The 22,980-nt window shown below is 46.9% G+C and overlaps 1 protein-coding gene across 4 annotated transcripts in view; it reads right to left on the bottom strand.

Annotated features, from left to right (window-relative positions):
- Positions 1-281: 281 nt before the first annotated feature.
- The window catches only part of TNIK (TRAF2 and NCK interacting kinase), a 197,997-nt gene continuing 175,298 nt past the window's right edge, over positions 282-22,980 (bottom strand). For 3 of the 4 annotated variants that reach the window (XM_026105684.2, XM_026105681.2, XM_064516611.1), the window contains 11 exons: positions 20,326-20,452; positions 17,167-17,331; positions 12,635-12,749; positions 11,864-12,034; positions 10,996-11,139; positions 8,975-9,109; positions 8,340-8,440; positions 6,316-6,465; positions 4,907-5,066; positions 4,153-4,292; positions 282-2,420 (listed from right to left, as the gene is read on the bottom strand). In XM_026105684.2, coding sequence (XP_025961469.1) covers positions 2,337-2,420; positions 4,153-4,292; positions 4,907-5,066; positions 6,316-6,465; positions 8,340-8,440; positions 8,975-9,109; positions 10,996-11,139; positions 11,864-12,034; positions 12,635-12,749; positions 17,167-17,331; positions 20,326-20,452 — 1,492 coding nt within the window. In that variant the 3' untranslated portion in view covers positions 282-2,336. The remainder of the gene's footprint in view (positions 2,421-4,152; positions 4,293-4,906; positions 5,067-6,315; positions 6,466-8,339; positions 8,441-8,974; positions 9,110-10,995; positions 11,140-11,863; positions 12,035-12,634; positions 12,750-17,166; positions 17,332-20,325; positions 20,453-22,980) is intronic. The other variant, XM_064516610.1, reaches the window with a different exon arrangement.

The following is a 22,980-nucleotide window of genomic DNA, read 5'->3' on the forward strand; positions in this document are numbered from 1 at the left end:
TCATTTCCGATAGCATCAATCTGCCACGAGCAGATTTTTTTACAACAAAAGATAAGCAAATCAAAGGTAGACATATTCACAGGGAAATACGTGTCGTTATAGCGGCATTCGCACCTTGCTGAAGGGTGGGAGCTGCCGTCGGCTGAGGGTTTTTGGAGGGGGAAGATGGACGAGGCACCGGTACCGGGGCCCATGGCAGCGCCGCGCCAGCAACCTTTGCGCCTTGCCAGCGATTAGTGTCCCGGGGAAGGGTGTCAGCACAAAGATATAAAAGGCACGGCTTCATGTTGAAGTTTTGTGTTTTATTGTAGTTGGCACCAGAAATGCGTTTGATCTATGTTATGTTCATGTACATACGCTGTAAACAAGACTGCGTTAATATTGGTTTCTTATGATTTCGCTTCAAACGACTCCATGGTTTTTAAAAAATACATTCACATACTACCTTATGTTTAAACACAACGACTCCCTTTTATTCCATAACTGTACCCAAAAACCCCACAATTAAAAAAAAAAATCATTTAAAGCTGTGTATTCTGAACTCGTCACTTCAGGGGGAAAAGAAAAAGAAAAGGAGAGAAGGGTTACCAGTTTGCAACATAAACTCAGTAACAAGCTCTGCTTTAAGGTAACCACAGTGAGAATATAAAGAGCTGATGGCAATCCCGTGGGGGAAGCTGAGCCGCCATCTTGTGGCCTCACAAAGGCGGATGCCAGTGGCGGCAGGAGAAGATGGCGGCCGGGTGGCGGTGGGAGAAGATGGCGGCCGGGTGGTGGTGGAGGGAGAAGATGGCGGCGGGCTGGCACCAGTCAGGGCAGGGGGACCTGTCACCACGGCGCCAGCCTGGCTGCCCAGAGACCAAGCAGCCAAACGTTTTCTTGCGGTTCACAAAAGATTCAAGGTTGACCAACTACTGTTGATTTTTTTAAATTATTTTTTAATAAAGCCATCGTTGCTGAGTACACCAAGATTGCCAGTTAAGCTCTCTATATGTCGCTGGAGGTAACGGTGCTGTGATAAACAGCTAAACGAAAAAACAAACAAACGAACAAAACGAGGTAGGTTAAAAACCAGCAACACAGATCTTGTTATGCGACACCCTAATACCACAGGCAGCCATGCTTGTAGCTACTGAGAAAAGAAAAATCCCAGATACGCACTTAAAATTTAAATCAATTGAGCAGAGTTTATAAGGACACAATTCAACCTGAACTAAATACATACACATTTCGGCACAGATGTCGTTTTTCACTGTATGTTGGGTAATTCGCGGGGGGCGAAGGGGAGCGGGGGCAGGAAACGAGTATAGATTCAGACCCTTGGCCAAAGAAACCACATATATATATATATTCTTTAAGCTCTTTACAAGCCCGATCCGGCGAGGCGCCTTCCTGCGCCGGGTTGGTGGCTTGCTTGCCCCGTGGCGCTGCCTCCGGCCGGTGCTCGCACAGGGGCCTCCCCGCCGCGGTGCCGTGTGGGACGCCGGGCCCCGGCGGCCACCTCGGGGCAGCTCACGATGGCGGTGGCGCACGATGGCCGGCGGCGACGAGGCCACAGCGTCCCCCTCCGTGTGGCCCCTGCCCCAGCGCACCGGACCCTCACCCGCCAGCGGCCGCCGCAAACGGCACCGCCGCGACTCGCCCTCACGTGAAGATCCATATAAAAATATGGATTGACAGACTGACAAGAACGGTAGCTGACTTTTATTAGTCTAAGGCTAGTAGTTTAGCCATTTAAAATCCATTTCCCAAAAGAGGGGAAAAAAAGCCCACCTATTATTTCTCTCTCCGTTAAAAATCCGTCCAGCTGTTGCTGCCGAGAGCAACATGCAAATGTTGGTGAAGGCAAAAGATTCCTAAAATTACCCAGCTATATACGGTTACGGCCTTCATCACAAAGATAAAAGGTACATTTATTGTGCTGTCTCTCACCAGATTTAATTGGTAACTTTACAACATACTATAATATTTGATGCTAGCAGGCAGACAGAATTAAAAACAGACTCTTCGACACGGTTTCTTTCCCCATTCTTACAAAGCAGGGGACAAAGAAAAAAGTAAAATTAAAAAACAAAAAAAGAAAAATTCATAACCCACTATAACACAGCTTAATCAGGAGCCCCGGAGAGGCCGGTTTCCCGAGGCCCGAGCGCGGACGCTGGCCGGGGCCGCGCTCCCGCGGGCCCCTCTGCCCGGGGCGATGGCGGTGGCGGCGCGGGATGGGGCGGGAGCGCGTGGTCCACCCGCATCTGCCACGGCGGCGGCGTTAGTCCACGTGTTCAATGTCCTTTAAATTAGAAATAATGCCATGATGGTAAGCGCCCCGTGCTCTTCTGTTACCAGTTCATCATGGAGTTTCTGTTGAGGGTCATGAAAAACACTTGGCTACTTCCTCCGGATCTCACCGACGCAAAAAACACCTGTTTTGGGGAAAGAAAGCACAGCACGAGGTCAGCTCTGCAGCAGCCAGGCAGCACCGCTGACCAAATCAAAAACTCAGATCAAATCAAAACCACTTAGTAAGAGACATAGTAATAAAGCCCTGAGTCATCTCTGCCTTGCTATCAATACCAAGGACAGCAAGGCTTGGAACGCCTTAAAAATTCCAAGTTTATCACATATTATTTATCGCTATGGCACCATTTATTATGCAATATTAATAAGACCCTGTTCTAAGTGGTTTATATCTTTGCTAAACATTAACCATTTGAGTTGATACCCTACGTGGTAGTTATCTGCCTCAGCTGAAAATACTTTTCTTTGCAAAAGTCAGTCACAGTATTTTAGTTCGTTTTGAAAACTAAGTTAGGGAAAACTACTTTCTTTCAATCTGTTAAAAGAACAGAAATGTATCAGGCCTTTCTGTGAAGGATATGCCTTTGGTGTTCCTTTGAAGATCCACCAACAATTGACCACAATAGAAGGCTTTAAAAATAAGTAAGTCATAATTTGCAAATTCTTCAGGGGATACATCTTCAGCTTCTGCAGCTAAAATATCTGAAGTCTCTATCCTTTTTAAAATAAAAATTATTCAATCCTCAAATGTCTTTTACTGCTAACCATTTCTCCAGAAAGAGAAACATCTGTGTTTATATTTCAAATCTACCAGTGATCAGCTGGCTCCAGTATTATAGCAAGATAGCAAGATTATAGCAAGATTCGGGTAGGTTTTTCAGTTTGCTTAAAAAAAGAAAAAAAACAATAGGAACAAAACAGAAAAACAGTCATTTAAAAAAAAACTGTATAAAACCTGCAGAGTTGAGTATTCAAAAGTTAGAAAAAAAACAAACTATGGTTATTTAGGCAATTTAAATTCAGCTTCTTGGGCAGCTTCCTTATGATACATTTTAATTGTATGCTTAAGATATATTTTTTCTTCAGAACTCCAGACTAACTCCATGCAATGCTAGGGCAAAGCTCATTTAATGAGCAGCTATTCAATAAAATGATTCTGGCCTCAAACCTTATTTATTGCATGTTATCAAACTCTGCTCTGACGATAGAACAATCTGCTGCTTCACGTGTTCCATGATCGTAATCATTATGAAAGAATTCCCTACTGCATAGTCCCAATCTATCCTTGTGAAACCTTCCGAGAAGAGCAAATACTGCTGTCTCCAATCTGCAGGTTCTTGCATTCAAAATATAACTCTCTCTGTCCTACAAGCAGCTGTTGAGTGCTCCACAACTCTGTAAATGAGAAGCAGGGCTCCATGTCGAACCCCCTCAAATGGTATAAACCTATGAAAAACTGCTCCAAATCAAAGAACAACTCAGTAGCAGAAATGAGGGTAGAAACCAGATCTACAGTTCAGCATTCAACCATCTCTTCCATGAAAATATTCCTTTTCCTCCTGCAATGTCTCCTTCCCTCATTCCCTACTCTTAAGGTTTAGATGCAACACTAGAGACAAATTCAAGTCAAGTTGATGCAGGTCTCAGTCTGCAGTGGAAGAGATCTTGCAGATCTTCTCACCACAAGCTGCGATCTGCATCTACTGAAGGGAATGAATTAGAGTGGGTTTACGGGTACTACTTTTAAAGCAGACCTTCAAATTAATTACTTATTAACCTCAAGATAAACTCGACTTAAAGTCAAAAAGTAGCTGGCTGTAGCTTAAAGCAGGGATACAAGCTTTGACATGGACTTACCTTATCATTTCTTTCACATAGAAACTTTAACCTTTGAGCTCGCTTGTGCATAAATACTCCATCCAAATGTCCTGTCTCCACTGACCGGATTTCAATAGCTTTCTCTCCCCAGCCCATGATTTGATTGGAATGAATGTAGGCTGTCAAAAGGAAGTGTTTGGTAGGTGTTACAATATGTGTTGAGCTAAATATTATACAATGGGCAGAGAAAGTCTCATCAGCTGTTATTCAAAGCCTATTCAAATAAACCACAGAGCTCTGATTGCCAGAGGCACAGGAAGTCAGGCACAGGCCCTCAGCAACAATTGCCTTTATATAGCTCTTTTCATCCAGAAGTTGCCGAGTTTAAACAGAACTTTAAACAGAAGAAGTATCACTTCTTCCTCTTTCTGTAGATGAGAAGCTGGGCCATTGAGCAGGTTGGTGAGCTGCCTGCAGAGGTCATGGAGCCGAGCAACAGCAAAGACAGAAGAGCAACCCAGGTTCTCCCAGCTCTGCACCCAGTACCTTTTCCACTCAGCACAGGATCTCACCATTGCAACAGTTTATACTTCAGATACACCAGACCTAACACCTTGAAGTCACTTGCCCTTGCTGTGCAGGACCAAACTGTAGGAATTTTGCAATTACATCTATTCTCTGGCTGTGAGAGGTCTACCTTGATCAACAAGAGCCCAAATGACTCATCTCGTTCTTGACTCATCTTTATTTGTCAACTGTATTTTATGAAGGTGAAGAGGAGGGGTTGACCTACCCACAGAAGTAGGCATTTCTCCCCACTGGAGCACCACATCTTTAGTTATCCGCCCATAGGTGTTCACATATACGCCTTCGTCCTCATAGCACACAAGCATCTCCATCCCGTCTGTTTTAGGCAGGATGACAATGGCGTGAGGAGTAATATTGCCCTGAATCTGCAGTCAAAATAAACCCTAAAAGTCAGAATTACACTGAATGGAGGAAGGGGTAGGGGGAAGGGAGCAGAGCCGTAGAAAAACAAAACCCAAAACCAAATTAGGAACAAAACCCTCTCTCCATTCAACAAACAGGCATTCATTTTTAGAGATAAACTTGAAGGAGAATAAACTACCATGTTTACCCTACCATCAAAGCTGTCATATACGTCAAGGATAAACAGGTTCAGCAATTATGAAGAGAGCACAACATATTCGCCCCCCAAAATGATGGCTGACGTTTGGCAGTAACACAAATCAGCTGCTACTGACTGATGAATCCATCTTCTATTCAAATTAAGGGAAACAAAAACAGAGTTTTACATGCAGCTCTAGGGAAGAAATACTCCCATTTTCTTGAGCAATCAGTTGCTAGCTCCAGGGGTAGCTACAGTAACTTTCAACCCATGTCTGACCTTCCAAAGCCAAGACAACATAACCAGTCCAAACTGCCCTAGCTTCCTTACCACCTCTTGTAGAGGATGCTCTGTTGCTCAGATCACATTCAGCAACTCCTGGATTTGATTAAAAACACTTGCAGGCTAGTTTCTCACAGTGCTTGATCCAACAGCATGGACAGAGCTTAAATGAGCACACAAGAAAATCCTCATCTACACTATCTTTTGTAGCACTGCAATAGCCTATGGACCTGAGAGAGATCCTCTGGTGAGTCCCACCTGGCAGTGGGGTTTTAGGAATTTCAAGGAGCAGGCTTACTGAGATTTGGGCTACCCTAATCCTGCAACCTTTGCTTGGGAAACCTGCGCTGCTTCAGGCAAGAAGCAAGGACCTGTTGATGAGCACATGTGCTATGCCACGCCAAGGGAGAGCACACTGGGCAGTCAGTGCTTTGTGGATCTATTCTGCCCAATAAGCGAGAGCCTGGTTTCATGGTATCTTGCCTTACAAAGAGCCCCATTACTGCTCCATGCAATGTATGGACAGAGTCTCCCTTCCATGGGACCTGGCCAACCTTTAACCTGACTGCTTGGGCACTGGGACAGAAATAGCCTGTGTAAATAATGAATATTAAGTATGTGATACCTCCAAGTCCTCTTTAATCAATTATCAATTAGGACAGCACTGGAGCATGTCATACCCACGGCAAGACGTCACCTGACTGATCACCATGTCTGACACACTGAAAGCCCGTCCAAACCTTCCTGGTGACCTGTGTTACTCATGCAGTAGCACTCGTCCATGTACTCACGTGAGATGGTATATAGATATCATAAGAGTTCCCAGAATCTACATCAATCACATGGAAACCAGTGTGTGATCCAAAGATAACCTTGAGTCTCTGACCCTCTTCTACAGTGAGATCCACAAGCAACGGTTTGTGCTGGAGATCTGCAAAAGACTTTTATAATCCCTTCAGTGAGTACCATGGAAAACAAACAAATTCCCGTAGCAGCAGCCTGATAGTTTTGAAATCATATTTTTCTGGATGTTTCCTATTGAATAAGTTATTTCTATTCCGGTCTCTCTGTTCCTGCGTCAGATGCCTCGGAGGGTATTACTCAGTCACTCCAGCCATCCAAGCAGATTTGCTGCTGTAGCTTTTTTATAGCAATACATCTTAGGAGAAGCTACCGAGCACGGATGCGTAACGGTACATAAATGTTGCATTTGCCACAAAGGGCCGGCAGTCTCTATAAAATATGACTCTGGCAGCTGGAATGAAAGCTTGAAAATCAGACCCCTGTGTGTCGGAGTACCGCAAGGCGGCTGCACAAAAAACCCCCAAGGGCTCTCCCTCCCCAGGCTGCTGCAAAGCGCTCACCCTTGGCAAAGACAGCTCTTCTCCCCCAGAAACCCGAGGCCAGCCCTGGGATTCGGTCCCTAAAGGAGGGTGACGGACAGCTCAATTTTACACGTGTGTGTCATTCAGGCGGCACGCGGGGAGCCCCCTCTGCCTGCGCTGCTCGGGGTGATGAGAACAAAGTCTGCGAACAGCAGTGAGCGCCCACCTCCCCTCTTGCCGGGATCACCGCTCCCGCTGAGGCAGCTGACATGAGCCAGATGAGCAAAGAATTACGTTTCCCTGCTCCAGCCACCCTGGTGGATGCAGGCTAGGGATCAGCTCTCTGGCACAGTCAGGTCTGGGACAGATTCTCTCTCCATAACTTAGTTTCTCAACAGGAGTGTGAAACACTACCAGGAGGCGAAACAGGCTATCTGCTCTCTGCACAGGGACCATGCTAAATCTTGACAGTGGAAATCAGTACTTGCTATTGTCCCCAGAGATCCCTGCCTAGAGGGCATGGAAAGGATGCTCAGCCCACAGGCTGGAAAAGCACTAAGCAGCATCCTCCCTATCTGCCCACAGGGTGTGGAGGCTGGATCCTGTCCTTTTTCAATGCTGCTGAGCTCTTCATGTCACTGAGCCCATTTATTCTGGCCTTTGTTCAGGGAAAGCAAATGTGACCTAATACTGAATAAACCCATTTATGCTGCAAGGATGCAAAATAAGATTACTCAGCATGAAAGTCTCTAGAAGACACTGCCCCTTGTGACTTGCCTCCGCACAGAGCTTAGGATGGAAAGTGCTTTAAAGTACTAAGTACAAAATACTCTTTGGCAGATTATACAGGAGAAAGGTCTCACTGAAGGAAGTTGAGGGAGACAAAAGGGAGAAAAACAGAGAAAGAGCAGGTCATTCTCTTGGACTTTCTATCCTGCAAATGAACTCACATTGCAGAAGGTGAGAGGACCTTGCAAAATAAAAATGGAAAATAATGCCAAATGCATTTCAAACTATACATTACAAATTAGTTAAGAGGTAAAAAAAAAAAAAAAAAAAAGCCCCCCCCCCATTTTATTCATGGACATTTGGTCAGTTTTCTGCAAATTTCCCAAAGCCTCCCAGCATAACCTATTATCAACACTTAATTGTTAGCCATATGCAGCATCTATCAGCATCTCTTCAGGCAAGGATTTCGGAGTACTTTCCTGCCAGGGGAAGTGCAATTACTGTTACGTTTTTGCAGAGTAGTTTTGTTTGCACCCTTAAGGTCTGAAAGCCCCTAGCAGCTCCCAGAAAGTCTGCCCGGCAATGCTACAGGTGCTCCTCTTTATTGCCCCACGAGAGGCTGCCCCCAGCTCGCTGCCACGGCTTGCTAGGGGTCCCAGAGAGCACAACTGCATACGCAAGAGTCTTTTCTACTCTGCATAGTAAAGAAATCCCATTTATTTACAATTATAGAGTGTATTTTGGTAATAAGATAAACATACCTTAAATGCCATAAACTTGTGATATGGTTTAGGAGCCCAAGCATATATCTCTACAGCATTCTTTAAGGCAATCACCAAGAACTTGATTCTTTCATATTTCACTAAAATCAAAATAAAACTGATTTTTAAAACATCCACTTTCATTCAAACAAGACTGAACAATTCATCTCCAGGAAGAGCTTCTAAGGCTATCTCTCTGTTGGTTGGCATCTGGTAAGGTGTGCACCTATAGATGAATATCAAGTTTATTCATGGCTGTGGTCTACACATACTTCTTGCCCAGTCTCCCTATCTATGTTCAAAATACCATCTGTGCAATAGTGTTTTCACAGAACAAATCACCTACAAATACGGAGAAATCCTGATTTTCCTTTCTGATCAGATCAGATCGGATTATAGACTAAAAATCCCAAATGATGTAAGTATCTTTTGCCTGTAATTAATGTAGTAAATGATTCATCAGATAAATTGGAAGACTTTTAACAATGAGCTATTTTAACACAGATATTTTCTTCAGAAATTCTTCCTTCAGATTAAACTTTCCTCCACCCACAGCGGACAGTGAAAAAAGCAGCATAGCCTCCAGGCTCATTCCCAGAGCGGCCGCCCCAGCACGGCAGTCCCCAGCCACTCACCAACTTTGTAGTGGATGCAGCCCTCCAAGTCTCCGACCGTGATCCAGCCCTGCTTCTTCTCTACTTCGGGGTCGTTGTGTAAAATTCTGTTTCTTAACCAGGAGAGATAGTACACCCGCAGCTTGTTCTTCTTTCCTATCGGGAAAGGAGATTTCCCAGTAAGAGCTAACGAGAAGTAACAAAGGGAAAACACGCAGCCGCAACCATGCAGGCACAGTCCTGGGCTCCAGCTCTCCCTGTGACACAGCTGCTGGGAGCGAGCAGAACGCTCTTCCACGGAAAATCTTGAGATTTCAGTGTCTATTTTCACTTACTATTAGATAAAAGCTAAGGTTTTTTGCAGTGATGTTGAAAATAATAATATAATGGTCTTTAGGGTTTTTTTTGTTGTAAAAAACCCTGATATCTGCACATGTCTAATGCAAAGCAGAGATGAGACTTCAGCCTCCCACACTGCAGGTGGATGCTCTAAGAGACAGACTCTCTCACTTACTCACAGGCTGGAAATGTTCCATTTTGTGTAAATAAATGTGCATAGAGAGAATCAGGCAAAGCAGGGACATGAACCCAGCTCTCTTACATCTTAGCAATTTATCCAACCACTGAACTCCCTGGCATTTGGTTTCTTTTTCTCTCTTCTGCTTCACACACCAGCAATTCCATCCTGGAACTAAGGCACCTCCCCAGAGAGTTTTACAGGCGCAATTACATAGTTGAAAAGTTTCCTGGATTTTATAAATGACCATTCTCTGACAAAAAAAATTCCTAATCAGAAAACTTCTGACTAGCTCTCCCCGCTATCACAGCAATACTTTAAAGATATGGCTAAGCAAAATGTGCCTTTGGCTCAGGCAAGAAAGGCTCTCACTTTTGGTGACAGAAATGCTGGGAACGGTTCACCCACACTTCCTGTGTTACAGCTCTGGGCAGTATCCTCACACTAATTTTCTCATTTACTGTTCCTATATTTACTCAGTTTCTGACATATGCTATCCACAACCCTTCCTAGGCACATCCCGATGCATGATTTTAATCTAGTGCACAAGCTCCTTTGCTTGCGATAAGCTTTGCTGTTTGTTGATAAGCTCTGTGCTGGGCTATACGGCACTGAGGCAGGTCCCCATTTCTGCAGGTCTCTGTCCCCTCTAGTGGCTACAACCTGGGTAGAAACCTCCCTGCTGCAAAGCCCCGTCACAGCAACACAAAATAGCTTCCACCGAGGTCAGTGGGAGCAGACTGAAATTATAAACCAAGAGACCTGTTGGCTAATCCCCACTCACATATTTCCACAGTCCCACCCAGCTCTTTCGCATCGCTGCCTCAGAGGCCAGTATTCCCCCGGGGAGCTCTACCCTCCCGTTAATCTTCCAGCTGTACTAAAACCCCTCCCTCCTACAGCTGTATTCCCAAAAACACAGCGGAGTTGCAGAACAAAGCAAACGACAAAACAGCATTTTTTGAAGAGATCTACCTGAATTAAGGAAACAGTAATTTACAGTGTAATGGACAGTAAGTCAAGGGAAAATTACTGAACAACATGAAAGTAAGGATAAGTGGGACATGAAGCAATTTTCCTAATGACCATTTCTCTTGCTGTCTTCCGTGAGAGCTGCCAGGCAGGCATCAGCAGGAGAAGGCTCTGTCCCTGCTCCTCCAAATGCGTTTTTGGGGACTGGGGGCCGTGCTCCTCCCTCTACAGGGAGGGCAGCTGGGCACTCTCCTGCAAGGTTTGACAATGGCGGTTTTACCCTCTTGCCAGAAAGCACCCATGGGTGTGAGCTGGGAGCTCTGGAGTCTAAAACCCGAGGTGGGACAAGTCCTTGGCCCTCGCCTTGCCCAGGGCACCCGGAGTGCAGCTGGATGCCTAAGTGGAGGCCTGCGCGTACGCTCAGACTGCAAAGCAGAGCTCACTGCCTTGTCAAACCATGATTGCTCTCCTTGTTGGGTTCTGTCTGAGCAGGACCTGCTCGGCGAATAGGAATGAAAAGGTTAATTAACTGTGGAGAGAGCAGCAGTTGTACCTGATATTGTCACGAGGACGTTAAGGCCCTCTAGTACGTCCATCTGCTGAAATCGTCGTCTGTTGATCAGGTTGTAGACCTTCCCTTGTCCACTTCGATCCAGTAGCATCAGGCCATTTTCTGTGCCCACCAGGAGATTGACACCTGTGCATGAAACAGAGAGGATAATTGGCACTGGGATCCACGGCTGTGGCCGCCGAGGGCCTGCTCCAAAGGATTATATCCTAAGCTCACTCCCTCCTATCTCAGACACCGCCAAAAGAGTGACAGTCACAACTAAGGGTGGTGTTCCTATAAACATCAAGGGTCACTCTTACAGCAAAACCAAGACTTAAAATACTTCACACTTTGGTACCTTTCCACATTGCTTTCATTAGTGGAAGCAAAATAATGTTCACTTTCAGGCAAAAAACCAGGAAGAAAAAGCTTAACTGCTAGGGCCAGAGTTACCACTGATCTGAAGCCACAAAGGTACTTTTGATAACAATCTCATTCTGCCTCTTAGGAGCCAGACTGCCACATTATGGCCTTGACAGGAAGGATAGGCAATGCAAACTGCTGGGTGACACGCAGGAAACAAGCACGTGTCTTCCTGAGACAGCAACCTCAGTCTTCAAGCTATCACACACATACGCAGGTCCCCACGGCTGCGACGGGGGGCTGAGCGTCCCTGCGTACCTCCTGGCCCAGTTAGTGCATGCGGGCACGCTCAGGGACACAAGGACAGAACGGACACTCGCCTTGTGCAGGATGGACAGTGGGGCCACCCAAGGCAGAGGCTCAGTTCTGGGATAAAACATTCGTGTTTTCTTGCTAGCCACATGCTCCCAGAAACTCTGCAGAGGGTGGCGCGTGATGAGGAGCTTACCCCACAGCGCAGCGCAGAGTATTTCCGAGTTGAAGCGCTTCTTGTACTTCCGGATCTCGGGGGTATCGCTGTGGGGGCGGATGTTGGTGGGGTTCACGTTCACCACGGAGATCTTCCGCGCTTCGTTCAGCTTGGCCTGCTCTTGTCTGAGCAGTTCACTGGTAAACAGTGCTGGAAAGAAACAAAACCAAACCAGGAGCCATGACTGACCAGCTCTATATACTTGTGCTCTCAGGATTTTGGGGAATAGGAAGAAACTACCCAGTTTTTTTCTGACAAGGGAGTCATCACTATGCTACAAGCTACTAGTTTTGAGAGAGGAGCTCAGTGTCTCCTCGTGGGTTTGAACCAACACCAAACGCGCAAGCAGATGATGTGCCCAGAGCCCCAACCCAGCCTACAAAGTTGACCAACACTATTCTCTGCCTGTCTGTCCACATCCATCCATTTTCCATGATTTCCGAGCAATTGTAAGCTTTTTGGAGCTATTTGCCACCTCCCAGTTCGGCAAAGGAGGCCTCAACATTTTTCCCAGCTGCACTTACAGACAGGGATAGATGGATTTTTGCTATTCCCTGTTCTCTATCAGACCTTTCTTGTGTTATTTTACTGGTGGGGAGAGAAGGATTTGTATGAAATTGGAGAGCACAAGGATACAAACATAAGCAATATTTGGATAAGAGTAAGTGAAATCTGAAAGAGATTCGGTGTGGCTATGCGGCTTCCACGAGCTGGCTTTTGTGAGGCCTCCCCCTCCACACTGCTTCCTACCAGTAGCAGACGATTCTTCATCTTCATCTTCATCTTCATCAGTAGGTGAGGTCTGATACACTCTGGTGTCCACAAACGGCGTGAAAGAGGCTTTGGTGCTACTTCCCATACCATACTGGAAAATAAAGAGCAGAGCAAGAGCTCAGAGCGCAGAAGTAATGATAATATTGGTGAGGGGAGCTTCCAGGTAGCACACCCAGCGCTGCCCCTGCCGCGCTCTTCATGAACCCTCTGCTTTCGGTGATTTTCTATGAACGTTTGCTCCTCCTCCCCCAGTCACTCGTCAGGGAAGACACGAGGCGGGATGCAGGGAAGCCTGTGGAGCACCAGCAGGCGAAAGGACGGGAGCGGCCAGGCGAGCGGTGCCGGGGCCGGCTGCACGGCTCAGCCACAAGCACAGCGCAGCCGCGAGCCGGGTTAGCCGAGAAGCCACAGCATCGGAGCCAAAAGTAAATGCGGGTAAAAATAACCTCTCCATGTCTAATACACCTGCCTCAAAAGTCCAGCGCGGGATGCTGAGCAGGCAAGGGCTGGTTTGTTTTCCACCTTACCGTGATCTCCCGCCCCCCATGTTTGCCAACGAGCCTTGCAGGAGAGCTCTGGGAGCCCCAGGAAAGCCCACAGCGTTGCATCGCTCCGCGGCGTAACCACCACGTGCAACACACGGCACCGACAAAGCACCACGGACGGAACTTAAAGAGTTGCAAAAAGTGTGACTGCCGCTTTCCTCGTGCCGATGCCTTAGCCAAACGCCTGCCTAGCACAGTCTGAAGGAAGACTTTATTTCAACGGGTTGTAAGAATCTATTTTAGGACCTGTAAAACTTCCACAAGAGAGCTCATGTAGCCATAATACCGCTTCAGGCTTATTGTCTGTTATCTAGTGATCTGCTGGGCTTGGACCAAAATACTGATTCTCCCAGGAAAGCAGCACATCTCAGCTCTTGAGCAAAATGCCTATTTTTCATTCTGCTGGGCTATATCATCACCAGTCCCCAAGTTTATCACTGAGGCATGACTGATCAGTGCCCCTTCAGTATGCCCAGCTACTCTACTAGATTTTGGGAGAAAGTTATGCACTTGAGGTGGGAAGAGGTAGAAAAGGTTTGGGGATAAGTCGTATGGTTATTTAGGGAGAGTCTTTTAGGGAGAGCCGATATGCAAAACCATTAGCAGACAGCCTTACCCACATTGCTCCATCCCCCCTCAAATGCTGGTATTTATCACATATCATGTGTATGTCACAGATAGTAACCCATCACATATGGCTTATTTGTAATTTCAATAAAGTATTTTAAGTTGTCTACAACATCTCAAGTGAGAATGCAGAAAAAGCCATTCCTAAGTTGATAAACCTTAACCTGAACATATCACAGGGAATGGCAGAGGCAATACTTCACTAAGGGAATTTGGAGAGGAACACGTTATAACATCACATTACTTTTTTTTTTTGAAGCCATTGCTCTGTTAAGGCAGAAAATAAGGCTAAGACCTTCTCCCAGGCAAAATGAAATCCTTACCTTGGGAGCCAAAGTGAGACCATCTCCCCCTTTCGTTGAGCAGCTTATATTTCTTATTACACTATTTACCCAGGATATTCTTTATTTATGACCTATATTAAGAGCTGTTACAGTAGCGAAAATCAAATCTTTCAGCAGAAGCAGCAACAGCAGGACTGCTCACATTTTCCTTCCTCAGGACATTTTCCTTCCCTAAAGGAAATCTTCCTCAGCTTTCTTTTAAGTCACTAAGTCACCAGCACCAAGCTATCCGTGTTCAAAGCCAAAGCTGGCAGCCACCACGCTGGCAAACTGCATGGATAAGAGGATCAGCACCCACGGGAGAGCCACCGCGTCCCTCGTGGGACCTGCCCTGCTCTAAAGAAGCCGTTGAGCTGCGTGGAAGAACTGCAGCTCTCCTGGTGCAGGCAGGAAGAATTAACCTAAGGAGCTGAAGAGTGAATATTTAGTTGAACAGAGCACTCTCAAGTTTTGCATGTTTCCAGTATTTCGCCGCAGCAAATCCAACTTTGACCACGGGCCAGAGGCGACGGAGGATGGAAACTACCAGGAGAGGCTTCCTGGCCGGAGTGTGCCAGGCAGGGGAAGGGCCCCGCTGGAGCGGCTCCAGGCTTGGGCCCCTTGCTGGTGGCAGTGAACATGCCGCGGTGCTGCGAGGAGCCTGCACGAAGGGCTGCATCCATCTCCCGCGCCTGCCAACGCACTGCGCCTCTTGCTTCCCTCGCTATCTGTATGCCAACAGCTTCGTCACGTCGCTTTTGTTTCCATAGAAACAGGATGAATTTCCAAAAAATAAATGGTAACTAAGAGTCGTGCAAGGAGTTAACCGCCTGAGGAGAAGAACACTACAGCAAAAGATAGCGTAGTTGTGTGTACAGTATGGCCAAAATGTCTGTATGTGCATATCAGATATACTCCCTACTCTGTTTCTTTCATATACAATAAACACTCATTTTTTCCTGCATAGCATGTTTTTTCCATAAAGACCAGCAGTTCAAGAAGGAAAAATCCAGTATTTACAGGCATCCTTTCCTGATCCAGATGCTTTCAAATAAATGACTTACAATGTACAAATCCTTCATTTGGATGCATCCAGCATCTTTTTTCTTTGCTCAGATTCAGCTGTTCTTCTCCTAAGAAATTGGCATTTTCGTACCTTCCAAATCTGTTATTTAAATATTAAGACCTCACCTTGCTGCAGGTCCCCTTCAACCTTCTATAAAGCTCCGTCTCAGCTTATAGAGACAGTATCAAGCTGCAGATGAGATAACGTGAGGTCCCTTTCTATCTCCTTCATTCTGACACATTGCAGCTGGTTCTGCAGAGTGATACGTTTGCAGTAATCACTGATCTGCCGCTCCTGCAACCCAGGCGGAAACCTATTCTGACAGTGGCCAAAACTAAATAAATAAATGCAATAACTTGAATTGCCAGCAGCCGCTTTGTAAAGGATTGCTGTTAAAACAAGCACAGGCCACGAGCTGCAACAGTCTCAATGTTATCGTTGGCATGAGCCAGCGTGACTGATGCTATTTCACAGAGGCAACGTGACCTTGGGTGCAGCACGGAGCCCGCGGAGGTCAGGAGCCGCCACGGAGAGCAGCCAGTCCCCTCTGCTGCCAACACATCCGAAAGCCTCCTGAGCACTCCTCTGAGGGCATCCCCGCATGAGGATACCTCTCATTTCCAAGTGCCGCTGCCCTAAAACGCCAGCGGGACACAACGCTAACACCGATGGTGCAGATGAAGAGCACAGACATGGCCGTCAGCACACCGAAGCCTGCTGTCTGTCTCACCGTGTGGATCAAGTGCAGGATGGGCATACCACCAGGACAAGGTCCAACTTCCAGATAAGATGTCTATGTGGCTGCCGGCCAGGTGGGGAGAGCTTTGCTTGCGCTACTGGAATTCACAACTTTCTGCTTCCACCCACTCCCGGCTAGCCCTAAAAATGCATTTTCAGAAATGGAAAAGATCTTCTTGGTTGGTATTCCATAAATGAATATATTTAAACCCGATCCTTGTAGCTTGCCTGCCTATGTTTAAGCCGTCTCGGAATAACTCTGGAAGGTGCTACTTTCACGATTAGCTGTCTCATCACTGCTTTCAAAGGAAATGGATAAAACCCTGAGGTCGAGTCATGCACCATCTGTTCTTACATTTTATCAATGCACAACTTCAAGCAATTTTTATACTGCTAGTAAAGTAAACCACAAAATGGGTGCATCATACACAAAAAAGAGAACAAGATCACAAAACTTCTAATGTGTGTCCAACAAAAAGAAAAGAAATAAACCAAAATAAACTAGCTTATTTAACACAAAAGGGGTTGATTTTTCATGGAAAAACAGAGGAAAATGTGCATGGTCCCCCCAGTCGGTAATGGTAAGCAAGACACACTAATTCACTTGTCTTAGGTGTAACATCTTGTGCTTGTTAGGATTTTTTATGTTCTGTGCAAAGATTATGTTCAATCATGTCCCTGTAAAACAGCTACCAGGAAAAACTACTCTGCCATGACTAGAAACACACAATTTTAAAGGGGTGCAAAATTTTTTTAGACTGAAGAACTATACAAAACTTTTTTGGCTTAGTAATTTTTGTTAACCTTTCAGGTCCTGTTAAGAATCAGAGATAGCTACAGGCAGAAGCCTGGCCCAGATGAAGTCAATGGCATCACTGGGTATCATGTTCTTCTCGTATTTCCAAGTGCCAAAAGATTGGGATTTTCACATATGTTGGCAGCATTCAAGCCATCATTAACAAAGAAACAGGTGGTGGCTTGAGATTAGGTCTGCTACAAACTTGCACCAAACACATACTAATATACGAATAATCCAACGTATTCCCTTTTATTTCCACTAGACTCACAATCATCCACATGGACTGGAGACAGAGAGAGAGAAGAGCAAAGAAAGCCAGGGAAAAAGGTGAGAAAGCCCCTTCATCAGACAGAGGTGTTAATACTCGTGTAAAGCAATGCAAAGGACAAGGAAGAGCCCCCACCACCTACTTCAGGCACCGAGTCCATGTCTTGCGCATGCGTGGAGCCTCGGCCCAGGGCCTCGGTCGGTGTGCCTGCAGGCGAGTGGCTCTGCTGCACCAGATCAGGCAGATTGATGTGGCCTGCAAAGCCATTGCTGGCTGCGTGGCCTGAACGCTTTTTTTCACCAGAGGTCTGCAGAGACACAAGGCATGAGGAAGAAAGAGAGGGGGGAAAAAAAGAGAGAAAGAGGAGAAAAAACCCCAAACCAAGTCGACTGCAGTCACCTAGTTCCTGAAGCAAGCACAGCACAAGGACCCTCTCTGCTGTTTCTGTCCCCATGCAATCTGGCAAGCAGCAGATCAGATCAAACCAACCCCCCAGGAGAAATAAAGACAGGATTAATCACAAAGTCAATCCAGAGTAATTAGGCACATTACAGTAAGAGGAGAAGCCTGATCACCATCGTTTTGAAAAAGGGATCTCAGGGCAGATTCTGGTCTTGCCACCATGGATGTCAATCCCATGGCCATGCCATGGCCAGCTCTGCTCCCCGGACTGGCGACACCGGCCAGTGACATGGCTGACAGCAGAATCTGACCCTTTGATCAGCGTTAGCTTTAATGGCTTTTCAAAGCTACAGTGGCAAGTAGCCTGATTGCAGGATTCGCAAATGCTAACACAGCCCCCATGGCATGTTTCTGTACCACAAAACAGCAGTGAACAGCATCAGCGCTTCCCCTGTGCACGTTAGCACAGCTACTCTTATCGTGCTCTGCGTGCGAATTTCCCCTTAGAGTCAACAAGAGTTACACGTCTGTGCGGAGAAAAGCTTCCTCCATAGACATTTTTAGGTAAATACTCTAATCCAAGACAGAATCTTATTCAATTCCCTTCTCTCCCACAGACTCTCCATCAGCAGTGAACAAACCCAACCATCTCCTTAGACCTGACGACTCGCACTGGAGACCTTGGAGAGCTCTGGGCATCTCGCAGAGCTCCCCACCAGCTGCTACGAATACGCGTTATTAAAGAGGCGCCTGAGCAGGCTGGTGTGCCGGGAAGAGGTGCTGGGGGCTGCGACACACAGCGCAGGGGGCACAGCCCTGTCCACGTTGCTGTCAAATTCTCAGCACCCTCAAGTGGCAAAGGTGGAGGCACGAGGAGACAACTTACCTGACACACCTTCTGTGCCCCCCAAATTCAAAACACAATGTCAGCCCCATGCTATAACAAATCTCTATTCTACATGTTGCCATTTAAAACAACGGCTGTTTATGTCAAGCAAACACTTGCCCGTTCTACCGTGTATTCCCCCTTTCTCTCCATTTGCACCATGTGCAAGACAGGTGCTGTGAAACTTCTCCCTTCCCTTCCTGGCTTTGAGGTATCTGTCATTTTGATGACCCCAGGTACCCGCAGCACATCAGTGAGATTGTTAGAGACTTATCCATTTGCAGGATTAGTGGAAAAATCCCTCTGAATGGGCTCACCAACTTTCTGATCGCTTCTGAGTCATTTCTGAAGATTTTTTACTCATTATCATCACCTTAAACCACCTTGCTGCCCTGCCTATGGAGGACGGCACAAAAGTCCTTCACCCAGAGCCGCTCGCACCAGCGAGAGTCTCGCCATTGCCTGCTAGAGCTGTGGACTGGGAGCAAGAGTGTGCATCCAGCACAGGACTGCTGTCTGGGTTCCTGATAACATTTCCTCCTTCCAAATGGATTTTTCCAGCTGCTTTTCTTTCCTGTGGCTTTTAAATCCTTCTGTGACACTGGCTTTCTTGTAAGGCCTTGTTAAAGTGGCACATTTTAGAGTAGCAATGCTTAGCACCATGCTCGTTTCCAAAACGGCTGCCTGTTAAAGAGCGGCTCGTCCTCCTCTCTGATATAAGGAAGTGCACCAGACTGAGCAAGCTTCAGGGTCTCTGCTCTGAGCAGAGACGCCTGCGTTCACAGTTCTGCCCAACTCCAAAATTCATGGTGGGAGGCAGCAAACACTCTGTGGCTGCTTTTGCTAGCTCTTTTCTTTCTTTTAAAATTGCACAGAACTTTTTTTCCTTCACGTGTGAATATTTTATATAAACAAAGACAGGAGAAAAGCTCAAGCCTACTTCACAGCCAATCTGAAGGTTCCTCCTTTACGACTGCCCAGTCCAAACTCCCCTCCCTCCTCATCCCCTCGCATCCATCTCCCTTACAGCTAGGCAGGAGAACGACACCCCGGTTTTACTGACTCGCAGGGCCTAATCCCCCCTCACCCAGGAGAGTTGCTACCGGCCTCCGTTTCAGACAGCATCACCAGCATGTTACAGGAACAGAAAAATACAGGGGGAGATAGGGGGAATCTGAGATGTCCTATAGCCAACAACATGCCTTCCCCTGCCTCATTCCTCCTGTGCGGCATTAGCAATGGCAAAGCCACATCGCATCGTTTATCCACCGCACTCCTCTCTCTCCTATCTGAGCACCTGAGAATTAGGCAGGTTCGGACAAGGGGGAGATCTGATTTCTGAAAATTTGACAAATGCAGTGGCTCAAGATTTCCAACCGAAAAAGCTGAAAATTAGGCGTTGGGGGGTCGACTGCAGCCGTACCGCTGCACCGCCGAAGCCGAGAAGCTGCCTTTCTCGGCCTGCAGAGCCGCGGCTGCCGTCAGGGCAGCAGGCCCTGCCTCCCTGCAGCCAGCTCGCTTGGCAAGCCCAGGCTCGCGGGGCTGCTGGGGAGCGGGCGCTTGGCCCTCCCCAACAGCACCAGCGCACTGCAGTCAGCGTGCAAGCAAACGCCTGCAGCCGCCCTACGTCAGCTGGACGCCTCTGATAGCTAAGTGGTGGCAAAGGTTGAAAAGAACAGAAACTTTGGGCTGGATTCCAAACATCCTAAATAAACGCTGCAAAACTGAAGATAACTTCTGTTGCCTGGAGCTATTTTGGGATTACAGCAGAGTAATTTATAGCAGAATCTGCTCCATTGTGCCACGGTATTACTATTCACTGCTGTTTGTAGTTGCGAGAAACATTTGCGCTTGTCACATTTGCTCCGAGTGTAAATTGTCTTGCGAGGTCATTAACGAGCACAATTTACTCCGTCATTTTGTGTTCCGGATACACAGCACGGTTAATTTTTGTGCTTACAGGGACAAAACCTCCTGAAGATGCTCCATGGAAACATTTGTTTTACAACTTACCTCCCTCACCATTAAAGTCCCTTCCCTTGAAATATTGCTAAACGTATCTGCATGGGATGTCTCCAGACTGTGGGTTGTCACCATTCCCAGGTTGTACGGCTCATTGCTTCCAGGAATTCCTGTGGGTCTGCGGACAGAAAGGAAAAGCATTAGGGACAGGGATATGCTTGCCAGGCTTGATTAAAAATCTTTCAATACAGTATTATTTCCAGCGAGGGTGAGGCTTCTTTGTGTCTCATAGGAAGAGCGGCAAAGAAGTAGGTTTTGCGGTTTCGCTATGTGCCTGCTGAGCACTGTCTCCCTTTGCTCACCTACTACAATCTTGCGTTGTGTAAATGGTGCCAGGCGCCCCAGGGACAGACACTTCCCTGCATGCAGTGGAAACCCCTGCACCAGGGAGCACGAGCGAACACTGCGGGGGGATGACCTACGGTCTGAGCGAAAGTTGCAGCATATCTGCTGTTACTCTCATTTCCACCAGGAACAGGCAGACATGTCTGTCTTCCCAGGAGGTCCTCTCAAGATTTCTGCACTTTGCTACTGGACATGTGCTTCCTCAGGGTTAGTGCAACCACAAAAGGCTCAGACGGAGTCACATCTGATGACGAGTAGGTGATGAGTCTTCCTTCAGCACATAGACACCTTTCCTTATGCATTTTGTGAATCTGAGATCTGTGGTTTCTATGATTAGGTTTATTCCCTACTGAAACTGTCCTGGGCTCCTCTGAAGTTGCGATTGTAATAATAAACTGTTGTCATGACTTACTGAAAACCTTAGAATAGATTTTATCACCTAAGTGTATAAGGAAATTATTTCTGTTGTCAGAAGACAGCATCAGGGTCTGGTCAAGACACTACAGATAGAGCAGAGACACAAAGAACAAGGCCTTTTTCCTCCCAGGGTGCACAGGAGGAGCACTGCCTCCTGGGTAATGAGGAGCTGTAGCTCTGCTCCACCTGGCATGTTTTTTTTTTTAAGAAAGTTAAAAAAAGATCTACAATCCTTACTCCTCGTCTCGACCTGTGAAAGGGGAGCAATGCACTGGAGGATCCGACACATCAGAGAACAACTCTACAAATACAGGGTGGGTTTTTTGACATCTGATCTGAAGACCAGATCTGAAGCCTAATGTGGGCTTACTTAGGCTTCCCACATCACCAGGGCCTAAATTAAATGTCCCGGCTCTCTTCAGCACACAGCAGCACTGCCCAGTGGAGAGGGCAATGCCACCAAGGAGCCAGGGCAGCGGGGCTGGGCTTGCCTGGGCAGGACTGCCAGCTTCCTCCTGCCGTGATACAAACATGCAGGTGAAGGGGATGGGGCTTGGAGGGAGTGCGGGCAGGAGTACTAGCTCTGTCCTGGAGCTCTCACCTCTGTTTTTCAGGTGAAATGTAGCCCTAAGCTATGATTTAGCCCTGAAGTCATTAGAGATGGAGAGGCAGAAAATATTTACCGGTTTCTGATGTTAACTTAGAAGACCCACTACAAGAAGGTGAGTATCATCAGAGATACGAAAGAGAGCACAAAACTAGAGAACTCTACCTTGGTGGCCTACACTGAACGCCTTTGAAACCACCTCCTCCTCCAGTCTCTCCAAATTTGGCAAAACCAAACTCAGACGTACACTTACATTCAAGGACCCAATTTGACCTAGCTCTGCTCTGGCTTTCTCCTGTAACAACCCAAGAGGCTGATTTTCTACAGTAACATTATGGCAAAATGTCTGGAGGAGCAATTCGTAATGTGGTGTGGTACCAGTCCATATGAGAATTTAACTTTTTTTAATACAAACACTCTGTATAAGAACATTGCCTATCTCTTTGTGGGACCCAGTATCGAGGGATACTGCAGTGCCATGGGATGGGTTGAGTTTATTTCTGTGCTCATACGACAAGACTGCAATTAATTCTTAAAAGATACTAAATTTTAGGATTGCCAGCAAGTGGATGGCACAGGTGGGGAGCACCCTCCATTCTTATTAGCAGACTAGCTGCTTAAATATAATTCAAATGAAATCAAAAGCAAACAATAAACTGAGCCTGGATGACCCAGCCTTATCTGCGTGCTAAAAAATGTTGATGGCTGTTAGGAAGCTGCTGCTGCTGAGACCTGTTACTCTGCATTTAAAGGCCTTACACGCCGGTGGCTTTCAATCAATATGAAATGGTTCACTTTTTAACATGCCATCCCCATGCACGCCTCCTTGCCAATACCCAGAGGACGGCGAGGGAGCTGGGAATGCACAGGCGGTGCCCGGCCTCATTAGGGACGAGAGCCCACAGGGACCCCGTGCATGGGAATGGCTCGAACATACGAAACCGGGGAGCTCTGCTAACCCCGCTGCTGGGTACCGCAGCCTTGCCTTCATCCTGTCAAAGCACACGACCGAACTGGCGTGACCGCAGTGCGTCCAACAACAGCGCACTGCACTTCCGCGGGAGCTTTCGCGTGAGGAGCTTGCAGCTCCTTCCAACCATAGGTACCAACGTTAGGAAAAATAATGCAATTATTCCGGTTTTAGAAATGAGAAAACTGAGGGAAAGGAGGTTCTGAAAGCAGCCAAAGCAAGGAGGCATCTCTGGAGGCTGCCAGCAGCTGCCTCGCAGCCTGCTTGTGCCCTGCCCAAGTGCGCTGGACGCCTCTCACGCGTCCAA

This window comes from Dromaius novaehollandiae, chromosome 9 (assembly GCF_036370855.1).
Source record: "Dromaius novaehollandiae isolate bDroNov1 chromosome 9, bDroNov1.hap1, whole genome shotgun sequence".
Classification (NCBI taxonomy): domain Eukaryota; kingdom Metazoa; phylum Chordata; class Aves; order Casuariiformes; family Dromaiidae; genus Dromaius; species Dromaius novaehollandiae.